The following is a 19,432-nucleotide window of genomic DNA, read 5'->3' on the forward strand; positions in this document are numbered from 1 at the left end:
TGGAATTTAAATTGAAAAATCAAAAACCTGAAAAATCGAAAAATTGAAGAATTAGAAACAATTGGAACTTTAGGAAGTCGGAAAATGGGAAAATAAAAAAAAGAAATCGGAAAACTGAAAATTCAGAAAATTAAAAATTTGAAAAATTGAAAAATCAAAAATTTGAAAATCGTAAAATTGAAGAGGACAAAAATTGAGAATTCGTATCATTGAAACATTGGAAAATTGAGAAATCAGAAAATAAAAAAATCGAGAAATCGAAAATTTAAAGAATGAAAAAATTGAAAAAGCCCAAAATTGAAATATTAAAAAATTGAGACATCTATAGGTGAAAAATCGAGACATCGAAAAGCCGAAAAATCTTAATATAGTATTTATAAAACACAAGTTTAGGACTATGCTATCTTTTAACATTTAAATAACATTTATTCGACAAAATTGTAAGATGACATCATCAATTCCTAGGGGGCATGAACGGATAAATTTTGACTAACGATTTAACATGCTTCTAGCAACATTGGAAAATGTTGTTGATTTTTTTTTTTACAAAAATCGTGACATCTCAGGTAAAAACTTAACATGAATTCATAACTCGTAAACGGAGGGTATAAAATTTAAATTACATCTACTGTTGCAAAATTTGGAGACTACGTAATTTCATTGTTGGTGACAAATTTTGGTGAGCGTTCTATCATTTGATAATACAACTTGTAATGTAAATTTTGTCATTCGGGTACATTATGTACTAAATCGTTAAAATGTTCAAGAACTTTGTTCACTTATACGTGGTAAAGTCCGACCAGATGGTCGAAACCGAAAGTCGGCTTATATCTAGATAAATCGCTTAGAGATGATATTGGCCTGAGTGCCCTCTGGTCTGCAGATCAAACAAGTTCTCAGGCGACGATATATGCTCAAACCGACAAAATATGCAATGGATCGTCCAAATGTGCAAAATATGCAATAATTAATCGTCATCAATCAATTTAAAAAAGGGTAATTACTAAATAACTCAATTGTTTTATTTTGAGAAAAAATCCAAAAAGAACCAGGGACATATTTTGATGTCGAATTTAACGTTAGCTCATTGCCACTGGCATTCGCAGACTAACACACTATCTGCCTTTATAAACTATTTTGAGTTTATTTTTGTTGATATTTAAAAAGTCGATGTCTTGTTGCCTTCCACAGAAAACAGGGTGCATTGAAGCTGAATAAAAGTAATTCTTATAAGTCATATTGCTAGACTATTATGATTTTTTAGATGTTTTAACTGGGCGGTTTCTAAATGGTCGTGAACTTCCATCTTTTGCCTAAACTTATTGCCCTCCTTTCGTTCTACATTAACTTTTTGTCTTCCTTATGGAGGTCATCCTTAACGTGAACCCATATTTCAAACAACTAAACATCTCAAACAAAAAACAATCGACTAGAAAATTTCACTGGGTCGCAACTAATTGGACACTTAGATCCAATTTTCTTCCTAACTACTTGTAAACAGATCAAGATTTTCACTCCACTTCCTAAATTCGTAAATTTGCGTAGGTCCATAATTTGGTCCGATTGCGCTAATTCAAGGTGTGGGCAATCCGGTAGTCGCTCCGGAGCACACACACATCAATCGATCCAAATTCACTAGAAGTCACCACAGTCTCCAAACTGCAATAACTCCGCATCGCTCCTCAACCAAAAAACACAAAACTTTTATATTCCCGCATTCTTGAAATACTGATAGAACTAGAATAATTTCCCGGATTTCCCTCCACTTTGCGCAAGTACAAACAATCGTCATCTGTCGTGCGAATCCGCCGGATCCGCATGCTACCCGTTAAACATCCATGCAACGTGAAATCAGAAATCAGTCGTTGGTGAGCGGTGTTGCGGTGTGTAGGTGCTGAAGAAATGTTCGCAAACTCGCGTCGACATAACCCGATGTCGATGCGGCCGAAATTCTTCCGGGAAATCGCTCGAAAATCCTAAAATGCCGTTAACGGCCAAAGAATTCTGTGATTCAGTGAGTTCGCGGTGTCGCTGGGCTTTACAATGTTGATGCAAGAAGTTGTGTGCGGTGTTGTGCTCGTGTTCACCTCTTGTATTGTATACCTGTCTGCTTCACCGTTAGACCCCGTGCGGCATATGAAAGGTGAGTTCGAAGTCATAAGCGCGACGCGAATACACGTGGATGGAGGGATCTTTCCAGCGAAATTGGCGGGCTCGACTAAAGGAATAAATCACCAAAAGTGGAGATTGCTCGACCCGACACACAAAAAAAAAATGTGCGCGAACACCTAGTTAAGTTCGTACACAGGAACCGTAATTACTTACCTTTGTACCTTTGTTCAAGAACACCCTAATCTCTTAAGGCCATCGATTCGATTTGTAATCCTTTTGTAGCATTTATTAGTTCGTGAAGTTTTACAAGAAGTTTTAAACTTATTGAATAGGGGTGTTAGAAAAAAGTCGAGTGTACAATTTATGGTTGAATGAAAGATTCTGCAAAAATAAGTTAAGAAATTACACCTCCCGTATTGCTAATCGTTAATAAAATATTAGAAAATTGCTTCATCTTAAAGTATTTGATCCTAATTTATGAATAAATCAAAAATTAAAAATTTTATTTCTTCAATAAGTAACGTCATGAAATTCAATATTGTTGCTGTCAAACCAATGTTCTGTAACACACTATATTACAGAGTTGTTCTTCTAGTGTAAGTTCTAGTTCGTCGATTTTGTTTACCGAACATTGGAAATTTTTATGCATAATACGTATTATTGCTGAGAGGCCATTTTTCCCCTTGGTTTTCTGCTTTCAATATATTTTACATTGTTCGTACTTGTGCAACTTGCGCCCCATGGCGCAGAGGCTGGGGGAATGTTATTTATGTCGTTGGTTCATCACAAATTCTAATTTAATAATTTTTCAAAGAAGTGGGATTTGTTGGACTTGTACTTCAGAAGCGAGGGAAGTTCTGTTTTTTATTAATAATACTTTGTGGCAAAGTAATTTAAAAAACTATATTTTAGTCCTTTCGTGTCAAATTCGCTTGAAAAACGAACAGCAGGAGCATCTCCGGAAGGGAAATGTCCCGTGATCACCTGCTTGACCGCAGGATGTTCCTTCCGGGGAAACCTCGGGCCCTCTGACGCGGGATGATATCAATCTCACTAGGTGCAAATGATTTCCAAATAAAAATATACAAAAAATTTGAATGCGTACCGTTCTGTTTGAAGGCTAACAACTTTATAATTACCGCCTTTACCTTATTAAAAATGCGAGATGAGTGTAGGATGCCCGATAAAAATGCCTGGCCTCATACTCATACCACTTCCAGGTAGTACAGTCTGAGGTAAAGTTATGCGATGCGTCTGTACCATCTCAGCGCTAATGTTATTAATTAATCTTATTGCGTTCTCACGTGTTATCGTCGTTATTACGTTATTGGGGTTTGTTTAATGGTTCAGAGCTGTCGTGTTTTGATTAATCTTGACTAATTGTGATTGTTTTACACGGTTCTGCTAATATTTGGTTGTGGTATTAGGTGTAATTTGGCAGCGGATGGTCGAAATTTATGCAATACTTAACTTGTTATTATTGTCGTTGGTTTTGTTTTGTAGTATATAGGAAAGTGGAATCTGTGCATATTTTAACAGTGGCGGCAGGGCTAATTGAGGCTTGTCGACTTTTTAAATGCGTTCGCCTTGTATTTCAGGTCTCTTTAAATTCATAATACGCTTTTGAAAATGTATGTAATCATTATTACTTGAATTTTGAGTGTTAATCAAAATTGAGTAACATAGTTAATATGAATTTTTATTTTTAAATGAGGAGGTTTTTACGTTCAAAAAGTAGTAATAGTAAACAAAAATATTGTAAAACTAAAAATTAGATGAAAGCAGTTCTTTCTAAAAATATAGGAGCTCTCACTAACTGACTTTTTCACTTTATTTTACTACTTTTCAAAGTAGTATTGTTTTACTCTATACTTTGTATATATTTTATATTACATATTTTAACAACTGCTACACAATGAAAATACATGTTTTTTTTATTTAACAAATAATTTAGTTTTTTTTTTACAAATTTCGGAAGGAAATATCTTCAGTTTACCTTCTACAATAAGGAATACTTGGATGTTATTTCGACATCAAATTGTGTTTCATGATTAAAAAATTACAGTTACCTATAAAGTTTAAAATTAGCACTGCATTATTTAGTGTCAACATTATCGTTGTTTTTAAAAATTAGAAACAAGAAAAGAGAGAAACAATTATATACGAAAAAAACTAATGCGTTTTAAACTGCACAAATTCAGAATTAGTAAAATTTTGCATACAATAATAACAATTATTATTATTAAGTATTTTCAATTCAATTAGGTATCTTTAAAATTCATGTGTCACGGTTGACAAGGGCCTTTGTAACAATTATTTTTCCATTATTTTTGCTTGTTGATTATCAAACAAAAGCTGTGTATAGTAAAGACCAGGAATTAGCGAGCATTGCTTTGTATTTCCAAAGGTGTTAACTGAAAGCTGAACGCCCGTTAGGATTATAGCAGCAATAATTTATAAATGTTTGTATGCTAAAACGTGTTCCTGCATGTATGATTCATAGAACCTTTGTTTCATTCAAGCAAGCAAAAGAAAGCTAATTAATAAAAAAATAATAATGAAACATTTTTAGAAACAGAAAGTCATTCTTCTCTGATTCCTGCTTTCTGCTTTAACCAAAATTGATAACTGCTTATCGCTTAGACTGGTTTTGTTCTTGATCGTTTGGGATTTTTACTTTCTGATCTAAGGAAATATTGTAATAAGATCCATCTCACGAATGGCTACTTGCATGATTTCTCGACAAAGTACGTTTCGCATCTCCGTCTGTCTTATGCCTGTTGGTTCGTCTGCGTCGATTTTTATTAGACAAATAATCTCCGAAACTACTGGACCGATTGTTGTCGAAATAACCTTCCACCAATTTTTTTCTGCGTTTGGCACACCATCGGATATCGTCTATCTATATTTTTTCTTTAGACCTTGAACCGTAATTTAATAGATACATATATTTACATTCATTACAAAACAATTCTTAATCAAGATACTTTAAACCTTCATAGTCACCCAGCATCTTATCGTATATGTAGCAATAATAACTAAGTTGTTCTTAAAAAATTCTGTGTTTTATAAATGTGGTCTGATGTATTTTAATTTTGGCAATAACACATTTCGATATAAAAAAAAATACGAATTCCTAAAAATGCATTTTAGCAATTTTTGAAACAAGTATTACAGCTTAATTATAAGCGTAAAATATAAATATATTTTGACTTGTTGGTTTCGAGGCAAGGTGAGTTCTATAATTCATTAGCATCTAATTATAAAATATTAAGATTTAAATTCTTTCCAAGTTTAGCCAGTTTTTCATAGGACTCCCCAGCCGTTCACAGGATAATAGATAATATGTAATTTTTACTCCTCGACCGTAAGCTAAGGAAGTATCGCAATAGGATCCATCCGACGACTGGCTACTTTTCTGTTTTCTTGGCGCTTCATGACCCAAAGAGTATGAAACAATAGCTTTGTTGTTTCTATCTGTCTGTCTGTTGTTTGACGCCTCAGTCCATTTTTATTAAACAGATAATCTCCGAAATTACTAGACTGATCGTCGTCGTAAGATTTATATGTAGTTTAGGAGTATCGTGTAGATAATTGAACTTTAACCAAAATTTGTCTAATCACCCCCACCATCAACTTCATGACGTCATCTCACCATTTTGCGAAGTAAATACCATGTACATTTTATGAAATAACATGTCCCTTTGCTTTTGGTTTATTAATATTCCTATATTTTTACCCAGACATTCAGATTTTTGGAAAAAAAACATTTTACAGTTTAAATTAGAAACTGGAAACAGAATGATCTGGAATCTTACAAACTTTAAAGTTATCGCCAGCATGACAAATCTTTAATCAAAATTTGATCGTTTATCCGTCCAAACCATTGATGACGTCATCTCAATATTTTAGTTGATTAATGTGATGTGATGAGTTGAAGTCATCAGAAAATTTTGTGATGGAAAAACTCATAAAAACATAAAAGTGCAAAATTAAATTTTATAATATTTCTGTCTATATAACTTTCGAGTATTTTTTTACAGTGCAGAGGTCAGAGTCGTTAGCTTTTTTAGCTATTTAGACATGGCTTACCTAAATTTTACTTTTTTTCGTAATAGTTAGTTTGTCATTACTAATATTTGAGAAGTTCTAACTTTTTGGAACTTTTCTTGAATAAATCATGAATTTTCCGTTTTCAAGAATTATTTACGCGAGGAGAAATGACGAAGAACAACAAAAGTTGAAGCTTGAAATGAAGGAAATGGAAGTAAAAATAAATTCAAATAAAATCGACTGCTTACAAAAACTGTGTGTTAAAGGCAATAATTTATTAGCTGATATCTTGAAAGCAAAATACGTAACTAGTGCGGCTGTAGCACAAACGATTTTACAGAGCAAATACCGTCTAAAAGAGGAAAGTCTTAAAAATAAATGTTGTAAAATAGAAAAGTCCATCCAAAAAAGAAAGAGTGATTTAATTAGTCTTTTAAGCAAAAGAAGAATTTATATTTATAAAAATTATAATAGGTTCTTACTTTGTGGAGTTTAATGTTTATTTTGTTATATTTTTATACATTTTTACTTCCCGAGCGTAAGGTAAGTCGAGTCCATCGGCCGAATTGCCACTTTCATATTTTCCGGACGTGCCATGACCTCTACTGTACGAAAAAAGTGGTCTCCCGTTTCCGTCTGTGTGTCTGTCTGTCTGGTGTCTGTATCCATTTTAATTAGACAAGTAATCTCCTAAACTACTATCACATTTTGTATATATATTAGGAATATCATGTATAGAGGGCTAACTAAAATTTGGCTAGTTATCCACACCACCAATGGGATGACGTCGTCTCCAAAATTTATAATAAAAAGTTTTTTTTTATATTTATTAGTTTATCTCTTCCCAAAAAATTCATGACGTCATCTCAAAATATTGCCGAATAAACCTTTCCAAAATGTGCAAAATATGATGAGTCTATACTTGTGATTTATCATTGTATTAAAAGTTTGTAAGTTTTTTATACAGGGTGACTCAAAAATTAATTAATAAGTCAATTTATTTCTTTGATTAAATCGGGATTGGCTCACTCCGTTTTCCTGAAACAATTCTGTTTTCATTAGTATTATACTGCACCTATCCAAAGTGATATACGTGTCTTCGCAGAAATGTTGATTACGTCATCACAAAATATTGTAATGTAAAAACTCATTTGAAACATACGCGTTGCTTGTTGCTTCTTTACATTTACTTTAACATTATGTACTTACATATGTATTCCAACTTATAGGGGTTCTCATAGAAAAAATAAAAAACGCAAAATCAAATTTTATAACGTTTCGAAAATGCTGGATGCTGAACTTTCGACCAATTTTTAATAATTAAAATTTCGCGAAAAGTCGTAGCTTTTTAGTGTAAATAAATAGCTATTTTAGCTACTTTTGACATTCACGACTACTCTGAACCCTGGCAGTGTTACTGCTGTTTTTGTTCTTTCAAACGTGTAGCGTCAAATAAGTTGATTTTAAATATGTTGAGAAGAATTGTTTTTATATTTTGCCAGATTCTTCCAATGAAACAAATTCCTATATGTACATACATATTATATTTATATTATTGAAATTACAATGTAATTTGGTTTTCCATTCGAAATAACCAATGTTCATGTTTTAACCATTTAAATATATTTTTAAACTGAATTTTGTAACTAAAAACGCGACAAAAAAATGCTTTTAAATTTTTTTTCAGGATTTAAACAAATCATTTACCGTCTGCGTTTATATCAACTGAATATATTTAAATAATTCAGTTAGAAAATAGGTGGATTTTTATTATTTGAATGAAATGAAAATGAGAAAGTAGGAAAATTGAGAAAGCCTTCATTTAAGGCTTCGGCTAACAATATTTGCACCATGAGTAAAGTGATTCAGTTTTTGTGTTATTAGGGGAAGTTGTAAAAGGAATTTAAATACCTTTTAAAATTGAAAGTATTTTTTGCATAAAATCACGTTACAACGAATGAAAAGAAATTTGCAAAGAAGCGATCTTATGAAACCATAGGGATGTTTTGTTTTTTAATTCCTTTTAGCTGTTTGTAAATAAAAAAAAACAAATGATGAAATAAAACCTATTTGTGCTAATAAAATTTCGAAGTTTATTTGAATTTGAGAATTAATAAAACATAAACGTACCCGACACAAAAATAACAATGCGGAATGTATTTTAGTAAACTAATCTGAACTACTTACGTTTATAAAGTTGGGCGGTGTCACTGTATTTCGTTCATAATTATTTTACTTTTATATTGATTTACGCCACTATTGGGGTTAGTGTTTTAGTCATTATTATTAGAACTTTTCAACAGCGAATGTTTTGATGCAATGACTCTGATTGTTATGAAAATTGTTTAAACTGTGACCAGCGTTTCTCATCAAATTGTGTGCACTTTATCGTTAAATTGTCTGTTGCGTAATTCATACAATTTCTGAACATCTGGATATTCCCACAAAGAAAACTGTAATATGTATGTATATGTACGTTGAATTCCACGATTTCAGTTGTTCTGAAAATGCCTTAAGCTACAGGCCAGTTTTAACGTCAACATGGTAGATGTTAACAATAAGGTTTCAACGCAATTATATTATGCTGCCTCAATTTTGAATCCGTGGACGAAAATTAACACCTAGCATTTGCGCTGTTCAGTTACATCATTTAATAGTATTTGCTTGCGCCACGAAAATTTTAAAATATTTCGTATTTCTTAATTTGTCTTCTGCGAAAGAGAGTGAAATGATTGAGTTATACAAATTCGCAGCAATTTTACTAATCAACATTTTTTAACCGTCATGAAAATATATTATAGCTTTTAAAATCTCACCTTATAATAAAAATGATGTTGAAAACAGTAACACACACGTTTTTTTTGTGGTGCTTTTCTTTGCACAACCCACCAGTCCGATTGTCTTAGTGTTGATAAAAGTTTATGTCTTTAATGTTAGATAAAATATAAAGATCACGTGTGTTATTTCTGGGTCAAATTGTAAGAGGTTGTCATTCAAGGTATTGTAACAAATGAGCGAGCGTCAAATGATACAGTTTCTCTCAAGTATTCGAAGCTATTATCAGTATGCTCAAAATCCTGATTTCCATATTTAAATTATAACTCTAGCAAGATACGTTTTAAAACTATCAGGATTGCTTTAACAGCTTTCACGTTTTAAATTTGAAAGCTCTCAATACCTAGATTGTTTGCGTTTCCCTGAGAATTTCTGTGGCATCTCAATGCAGCACCAAACAATGGAAAACCTTCATAGAAAACTAAAATTAAGGGATTACTTCGTCCCTCTAAAGCTCCAATAGTTTGTCATTTTGAGGTATTTGATTGAAAAAATGATTTTTGTTATACTGATTACTGATAATCGGTCTGTTCTTATACTACTTATTTAAATCATAAAAATCAGTGAATATGTTTAAGCATTGTTTATTTTCATTTTTCTGGTTTTGAGTGGTGTACGTATATTTATTTTCCTAAAATTAGAGTTATTAGAAATAGAGTCTATGAATATTTTAATCTTAAATATTTATGACCTCGAACCGAACATGATCTGAGAATCCAGAAAAGTGTGCAACACAACAAGTTTACTTATTTAGCAACTTGCCGGAAGGTTGATGTAAAAATACCTAGGACGAATGAAGCTTTATAAACGAGTGGAATTTCTTTATACAACAATCTGTTTCAAATACATTATTTAACTTTTGATTTCTTTAAATAGTTGTTGTTTACGTTATCTGATATTTCCTGGATTGAGGCAAGCGTAGTTGCTGTACCTAGTCGATTAAAGTTAACATGGGATTAAGAAGCAATAATGCTTTCCTCTACGTTTTTTCTGTTACTGGTCGACAAAGTTGGACTCCCTCTGGCAGCACTTTTATTGTCTTTTTCGCATTTACCCAAATTTGAAATGGTAATTATGTGACGTTATTGCTTCATTCCATGTAGACATCTTTGTCAACGTTGCGGTTTACGGTCAAATAGATGCCCTGGAAGTAAATCGTGGAAACAGCGAGCGGCAAGAAATCGAAGGGTTCTCTGATGATTGAATGATGTCATCAAGCTTAAATTATCCAGCAACAAGTATCAACATTTTTCATTTGTGGAACACGTCTTACTCGAATTTAACGAATGTTTCCTTAAATAGTTTTCCCAACCTTCCGTAATAAAATCTTCCGGTTTTATGGCACCGTAATATTAAAAGTTTGTAACATGTGAGATATTGCTATATCCATCCTATCGGAAATTATTATTACATTTTACAACATCGATTTTCTATATGACCTGAAATAATATGTGGGTGGATGCTTTACGGTTTTCTCTGCACAGTTTTCCACGAGAATAGAGACCACTTTGGATGGACAGAACAAGCACTGTTTCAGCGTTCTCTGTCACTTAATAATTATAACTTTGGATTACAAATTGCGTGTAATTTGTGAAGATGTTCGATAATTTATGATTCAGTGAATAATTCACAGTTTGTAATCTAGAATAGTGTCAAAATTTCGATTAAGTACTGTTTCAATAAGATAAGGGTTAATTGTATAAGATGTTGGTATTAACGTCTTCCAAGATGTAAAGCACCAGTTTTAGCAGAAGGGCTAGGATAAGATCCGCCTTTGAATGCACGCTTCCAGGATTTTCTCCACATTATGTATTCCTGATTTCATCGCAATTTTGCCAAACTGTTCCAATTTCCAATACATATGTTACAAGCAACTTGTATTACTAGTAATGTTTGTTCCAACTTTTCCACTCATATATACATTCATCCATTACATTCGTAATGCATTAGATTTTTTTTAACCACCTACCATACTTAAACTGTATTAATTACGAAAGGACGTTTCAGGCCAAAAAGCGTATTTAATTATGTTTGTTAATCCGTTAAAGCACTTTTAATTCGAAGCAGAGAATTTGATATTAAAGCAAATAAAAACAGCCTGCAAGACACGCTACATTATCAAGTTTTCGAGGGGTCGGATGAAATTGGTAATCGAATCGAATTTTTAATTAAACTCGTTATTAAAAAAAATTAGGAATTCAAAAAGAGGAATAACGATTTGCGCCTAAAATTTATTTGATGTAGATTTTTAAATTATCTGCTTTGAAAAGTTAAACTGAATTTCGATGCGGTTCAAAGCAGAAATTTACTCACTACAGTAAAAGCTGCCCTATAATTGAGGTATTGTCGTATTTTAAACTTCTGTAATGAGATTAAAGTTCCTGGGTCTGCAATTTGCGTAGAAGTTCGATCAACTTATTTGTTGCTTTTTTATTCCCGACAGCGTGGTTTGATAAATTGAGGAAAAATTGAAGGAAAATACTTCAGGTTTCTATAACATTTCTTGCAAGTTTATAAATAAAGCACTTACAAATCAGAGAAAATTAATACCTTTGCTAATGCAGCTATTTTATACATGTATTGAGATCGAAAAAAAATGGGACATTGGAGTTAGCTGTCGTATTACGACGAGATTTAAAACCCATAGGTCAACGTGGGTGTTTTAAGCTATGTTTAAATTTTAAATACAACTCAAGTTATAGACATTATAAATGTCGGGTCTGGGGTTTTCTTTAGTTTATTACAATAAAGAAAACAAAGTGGCTTTTTGAGGAGGTTGTTACGAAACTTGTTTATCACATAATCAGAGATCCAATCTCCAAATTTAAAGTTGATGTCATTTCGCTTGAAATCATCGTGTTTTTTCGAAGGTCATTTTTAGTGGAATATCCGTTACGACGGCCTTAGCCTTAATGAGCCATATTATTTCTATACCGTTCCATTTCCTTGCCAACGAATTAAACTTAATAGACAAATGATACGCGTTAGTAATTGTACTGCTGTGAATCCGTTCTAGCTCGATTCCTCAATTACTTCATCGTGTGTTGTAATCTTACCTTGTGTTTTAGTAATCTCTTACCAAAACAAACTACTTTCTCTTTTTGTGACGACGTACAGCCACGATTTTAGCAACATTAATTTGTGTATGTTGTTTCTGCGAAGTTTATTAATGCCGCGATTTTTTATGGTAATTACCGTGCAATTTTATTATGGGGCGATGATTATCTTAATTATTGCTGCACAATTATGTGCCGGAGTTTAGTAGATCCTAGTTGCGGTGTAATTGATGGGCGAAACTGTTCTTGTTTTTGTTTTTGGTTGCAGATACGCATCTTAGTTGAATTATTGCTTGTTAGGAGTAATTATAGAGTTAATAGCTTTATATGTTTTGTCGAAAGGTGGTGTTAGATGTGTGAACATCATAGTTTTGTCGGAAACTCTCTCTTCGTTGATTCATTGATTGAACTGAACAACAACGTTGAAGTCAAAGTAAAAATAGATAACACTAGAAATTTTCAGCGCATGAATAAACAGAGGAAAAAAACTTTCTGAGTCGGTCATATCAAATGTGTGTTATTTCACATGTACAAAGCAATATTTTCCATAATTTTGTAGAGGCCAATGAATATTTAAAATAATAAAAGATTGAAAAACAACGAGGACATTATTTGATATAACATGTGATTTTATTATGGAGTAATAAATAACAAATGGTGAATCTACACGCAACCATTCTATTATTTAAAGATTAAAATATGATATTCATTTTTACTTCCCGAGCGTAAGCTAAGGAAGTATTGTTATCGAGTCCATCGGCTGAATTGCCACTTTCATATTCTCTCGACATGTCATGATATGACCTCTAGAGTACGAAAAAAGTAGTCTCCCGTTTCCGTCTGTCTGTCCATTTTTATTAGACAACCTACTCCGAACCGACTGGACTGATTGTTGCTACATTTTGTATGTACATTAGGAATATCATATATCAGATGGTTATATGCTAACTAAAATTTGGATAATCATCCCCACCAGCAATGGGATGACGTGATCTCCAAAACTGATCATAAAAAGTTTTTAAAATTTTATAGAATAAGATACTCCTGTGGTGTGTGAATCTGTCGAATTGTTACCCTAGACCTCCAGAATTTTTGGAAAAAATTCAAAATTGAATAACAATATTTATATTTATTTTAACGTTACATACATATCTACTACATATATAGAAACGTGTTACGCGTTTGTTTCAAGTAAATTTTTCCATTACAAAATTTTGTGATGTTATAAAATTTTGATTTTTTCCAAAAATCTGGATGACTTGGGTGAAAACTTAACACGGATTCATGCACCACAAGTTCAAGAGTATCTTAGTTTATTAAATTAATAAATAAAAAAAATGCCGTTGTAAATGTTGGAGATGAGGCCATCTCATTCATGGTGGGAATGATTAGCCAAATTTTGGTTAGCGTTTAACCATCTACAAGATATTCCTAATATACATACAAAATTTGACAACAATCGGCCCATAGTAGTTTCGGAGATTTCGTGTCTAGTAGAAATCAATATAGATGCCAAACAGGCAGACAGACGGAAACGGGAGTTGTCTTTCGTACTTCGCTTACGTTCAGGAAGTAAATATTTTACCATTTGTTATTACTTAAGATGAATGTCAAAATTCATATTTTCATTAAGTTGTGCACCCTTCATAACACACGTGATTTTTGTTAGGCAATTTTCGAAATTACTGGATCGATTGTTGCCAAGTTTTGTATTTATGTTGGAAATATCGAGTTCAAGTAGATGGCAAAACGCTAGTCAAAATTTGTCTAATCATCCCCACCAACAATTTAATGACGTAATTGCGATATTTTGTTTGGTAAATACCAACGAAATTTTATAAATAACATATTCTTGTACTTTATGAATCCATCTTCAGTTTTTCCCTTAGGCATCCAAAATATCGCAAAAAAATCCAAATTGTAAAACAATTTTTATACTTTAATCGCAAAATCAAATTTTATCATTTTTAAAAGAAGCGGGATTTGTTGGACTGTACTTCGAGGTCGAATCTTAGACCATGTTTTTTTTTTTAATTTAACCACCAACAATCTGATAACGTCAAAATTTTACTTACTATTTAACTTTTACTCCTATACTTGTGGTCTATGAATCCGTCTTCAGTTTTTACCCTAGGTATCCATATTTTCGCACAAAAAAATCACAATTGTACACTAACATTTCATACGAATATAAAATAACTGTCCAATAAGTTAATAACATGAGACCAATTTTTTCAACAATGAAGCAACTGACGTTCTTAAAAAATGAAGAGAATTTGAAGAATTTCTAATCATTTAATAATGACTGCTAGACAGTGAAACCTGAAAATGATCAAAAATTCCAAAGTATTATTACACAGAACTTCACTTGAGTACACTGTATGTATATGGTCCAGGAGTGTAGAAATATAGCAATATAAAGTTAAGCAGCATTTTAACTGCTGTATCAGTTAAACTAAAAAGCGATGTAACAATATATCTGTTTACAGTTCCATATTCAGGTTATTAAATGTTCTAAATTTCAGTCTCATCTGGAGAAATTCATACAACTTTTATTTATTATTTGCACGCTGTGAGCGAAAGATCTCAATTTTATCTTAACGATCTTCACAGAACTGTTTGAGACTTCAGTAAAACGCGCAACTTTCCCATCCCGAATTATAATGTAAAAAATTCCTTATCTCATCCCTGAAAGACCTTCATTTCTAAAGAAATCTACAAGTGGTGGGAGGTTCGAATCCAGGAGGAACGATTTTGATAAAGTAGAGATCCATAACGACGTAATTCGCGATTATTCTTGTGCAAATTAGCTCCCCAATTTTTCTCATGGGATGGGGGATAATATGCTCGGACCGTATTTCGCCCAATTTACGCGGGGAGTTAAAGTCCACGGTTTATGTTTATTAACTAGACATAGAGTATATGAAAACGGCCGCAGGGACGTAAATTTATCTTTGATACAGCGACTACCGCCGGTGGTAGAAACCGCCAAGAGCACCGTTTATTTCATTCCAAGTGTGAGTTTGACCCCATATGGACCCCGGGGTACAAATCCAAATATCGAACTGTTGATTTCTCGTGCCTACCTACTTCGAAGATAGTAGGTACGGTATCCATGGCAACACAGAGAGGGTGAAATATACTGCACAATCTTGGAAAGTCGAGTTCCGCCGACGGCATTTTCCATATATTAACTACTAATTGACACTAATTGTAATATAACCCGTTCTGAGTGCATCTATTGTGTTGGTATTCGTGCATGTGCGGCAGCAGAGTTGGCAGCACTGCTGGAGGACAGGTGAACGGGTACAGGTGAATAAATTATAATAATGACAATCTCAACCGATAAATTCGATGCTAAAATTGTGGAGTACTGTTTCTTCCTAAAAGCTTTCTAAATCTTACACTATCATTTGAATTAATAATTTCAATTACATAGTATGTTTCCAATCAGATACGAAACTTTGTGTAGTAAAACAAATGTCGCAAGTCAAATTAATTTGTTATGAAGTTGTCAACAGCGAGAGTTTTCAGCAAAATACGTAAGTAGTTGTGGACACTGGGAGTTGCACCTCTGATGATTCTGCTGAATTAACCTAGTTACAAAGTGTTTGTTTGCTGCAGCTAGTTATTAGTTTTAATAGCGCTATGTAATTTTACCGTTTTTGCGTTACTGCATCGTGGTAATTTTGGATTTTAGAGAAGTTTAGAGAATTAGTTTAAACTTTGTGAAATCGGCATGATATTGCTGTGTTAAAAATTCTGTAAATAAATTAACTAATAATAATAAATACGTAGCTTCATTAGTATCATTTTTGCTTCTCGGGCGTAAGCTAAGGAAGATATGTAATAACGTTCGTCCTAAATGGCTATTTTCATATTTCCTCGTCCTTTCGTGGCCTCTAGAGTAGGAAAAAAATAGGTCCCGTTTTCGTCTGTGTCTCTGTCTGTCGTTTGTGTAGACTTGTAGATTTTTATTAGGCATCAACAATTCAGTGACGGCACCTCCTAATTTTGGTAAATGCTATTTTTATTTTATAAAACAACATAGTGTGGTTTATGGATTTACCTTGGGTTTTTATCTTAGGTATCCAAATTTTTGCAAAAAAAATCAGACATGTGTAACCACGTTTTTTTTTACAATTGAACTTTTTAACTCGTTTGACATTTTATAAACATACACCACTAGTTTTCTGTACAGAGTTTTAAATATTTTAATTTAAATCGTGCTATTAAATTTGTGTTTTTTATTTATGATTATTCCATAAATTTATAAAGTTTTACAGTCAATAAAATGCACTGTTATTCCAATTCTTAGGGGCAAATGTTTTATGGTTCACCTTGGTTGAGTATGTTGTTAACGAAATATTGAATTTAATCTCTCGGTAATATCACATATGGTGTAGTAACGACGTTATTATATATATGTGTGTATGTGCAATCCGACAATATTATGATTTTGAAATATGTTATTATAAATTGTAAAGGAAATTACCAATACAATTAATAGCTCGCTTTCTAGAATAAAAATGCAATATTATTTTATACATAAATTAGTTCCATCTGTTTTTGATATTTTTGTGCAAGTAGGTAAATTATTCGCAATATGTGAGAGCTCTTATTTTCTCGACATTTCTTAACACTTACAATAAGGCAGGTTTTTCGTCTCTACATCTTTGTCATCTGTTGAGTTATTGATAATAAAGGCCAGCTCGATGTTATCTACACTAACTTTGACAAAGTGTTCGATAAAATAGATCATTATATCCTATTAAAAAAAAACCTCTCAATCTACAATCCAAAGCTGCAAGAAGGTTAAGAACTCTGTGGTCCAGTGGTGTTCAAAAAATATGTTATTTTTAAAGAAAGTAAAATGCACAGTCATGTCTTACAGTAAAAAGAAAATTCCCATTTTATAGTGTTATAATATTATAGGAATTACTTTAAGTAGAACGAAATCAATCAGGGAGGGATCTAGGTATTATATTTGTTTTTACTTCCCGAGCGTAAGCAAAGGAAGTATTGTAATCGAGTCCGTCGGCCGACTCTCTACTTTTACGTTTTCTCGATCTTTCATGACCCCTAGAAGACGAAGAAATAGGTCTCCCATTTCCGTCTGTCTGTCCGTCTGTCCGTCTGTCCGTCCGTCTGTCCGTCTGTCCGTCTGTCCGTCTGTCCGTCTGTCCGTCCGTCTGTCCGTCTGTTGTCCCGGATTTTTATTAGACAGATAATCTCCGAAAGTACTCGACCGATTGTTGTGAAATTTTGTACTTATATTAAGAATATCATGTAGATGGTAAAACGCTAACCAAAATTTGTCTAATCATCCCCACCACTAATGCGATGACGTCACTTCAAAATTGTACATAGTAAATGGGTTTTCAATTGTATAAAATAACATAGTCCTACACATGTAGTTTACAACTCTGAATCGACTTTTCACCCGAAACGTCCAGATTTTTGGAAAAAAAATCAAAATTATAAAACAATATTTTGAAATTTAATTTTTAATCTGCTAACCAGAATGCTTTGAAATGTTGCAGATGTTTTAAGGCTATAAAGAGCATCATAAATCTTTAGTCAAAAAATATTTGCTTATCCCCTCCAAAAACTTGATGACGTCAGCTCAAAAGTTTGTGGAATAAATCATATCTAAAATGTACAAAATATGATGAGTCTGTACTTGTGATCTATCACTCCATTCATATTTTTTGGATTTGCATATACAGGGTGACTCAAAAAAATTAATGAATGCGTAAATATATTTTATTGATTTAATCAGGAACTACAAAACCGAATGCTCTGAAATCTTGCAGATGTTTTAAGGCTATAAAGAGCATCATAAATCTTTAGTCAAAAAATATTTGCTTATCCCCTCCAAAAACTTGATGACGTCAGCTCAAAAGTTTGTGGAATAAATCATATCTAAAATGTACAAAATATGATGAGTCTGTACTTGTGATCTATCACTCCATTCATATTTTTTGGATTTGCATATACAGGGTGACTCAAAAAAATTAATGAATGCGTAAATATATTTTATTGATTTAATCAGGAACTACAAAACCGAATGCTCTGAAATCTTGCAGATGTTTTAAGGTCATAAAGAGCATAATAAATGTTTAGTCAAAATATATTTGCTTATCCCCTCCAAAAACTTGATGACGTCAGCTCGAAAATTTGCCGAATAAATCATATCTAAAATGTACAAAATATGATCAGTCTGTACTTGTGATCTATCACTCCATTCATATCTTTTGGATTTGCATATACAGGGTGATTCAAGAAAATAAATGAAAGCGTAAATTTATTTTACTGATTTACTCAGGAACTACAAAACCGAATGCTTCGAAATCTTGAAGATATTTTAAAATTATCATAAGCATGGTAAAAAGGTGGTTCAAAAAAATTAATGAAGTCAATTTATTTTATTGATTAAATTAAAGGCAACACTTATTATTAGTATTACACCCCAACCAACCCAATTTGGTAGACACAAAATTTGTTAAAGGAAAAACTCGGTTGAAACATAAGAGCAGCACGCTTATTTACATCGACTTTAACATTACAGACCTGCATTTGTTTTATGCGGTCACTTGGTTCCGCGAATGCGAAATAGACATGTTTATAATCAACCAATTGTGAATTTCACCGTCAAGAATTAAAATAAAACGCAATGTTTTATATAATAAGCGGAAGTCGAAGCAATAAAACCGATGGTCGTTTTGTTTACAGTTTCTCTGTTTGGCTCTTACGTATGCTGTTACGCTTGTCATCTTAAATTAAGAATGTTTATACATAAACGATTTTCAGTTGCCCCTCATATTACTAGACAGCGGATTTCTGTCGGGCTACGTCACGATTATAGGGGGGGGACGTGCTGGATTCCATAAATATAATTAACGATTTATTAATCAAACGGCTAAGTAAATGAGAACGGGAATTAATAGCAGAGTGCAACGAAACAACGTTATTCTAATCTCAAATAAACGAAGTCAGTCCGCAACGGCAATGAATTCGCATCCCGTGCGAGCCGTACCGAGTTTGGCCTTGCCTAGCCCGACAGAAATCCGCTCTCTAGATATTACACACCGGCGCCGTATACGTGAGTAAATTGTTTCGTTATTTTATTGATTATAAGAAATCAATATTCAAAACGACCCAATTCATTTTCCCGAAAATTTGGGAACACAATAATTTTATTCTTAGTATTACACTACATCTATCCCAACTGATATACGTGTCCTTGCAAAAATGTTGATGACGTCATCACAATTTTTTTTTAAATTCCCACTACAAAAATGTAATGAGAAAAAAAAACATAATAGGCATGCAGTCGTCAAGTTTCCGACAGCGAGGGAAGTACTGTCTAAACT

The 19,432-nt window shown here is 32.8% G+C and overlaps 1 protein-coding gene across 1 annotated transcript in view; it reads left to right on the forward strand.

Moving 5' to 3' along the window:
• Positions 1-1,874: 1,874 nt before the first annotated feature.
• The window catches only part of LOC135126905 (disintegrin and metalloproteinase domain-containing protein 10-like), a 271,695-nt gene continuing 254,137 nt past the window's right edge, over positions 1,875-19,432 (forward strand). Inside the window, exon 1 of the mRNA XM_064053121.1 lies at positions 1,875-2,143. Within this exon, the coding sequence (XP_063909191.1) occupies positions 2,044-2,143 (100 nt within the window). The 5' untranslated portion in view covers positions 1,875-2,043. The remainder of the gene's footprint in view (positions 2,144-19,432) is intronic.

Source organism: Zophobas morio, unplaced genomic scaffold, assembly GCF_036711695.1.
Source record: "Zophobas morio isolate AGI-343-1 ecotype UQ-CSIRO unplaced genomic scaffold, CSIRO_AGI_Zmor_V1 ptg000011l, whole genome shotgun sequence".
Taxonomy (NCBI): Eukaryota; Metazoa; Arthropoda; class Insecta; order Coleoptera; family Tenebrionidae; genus Zophobas; species Zophobas morio.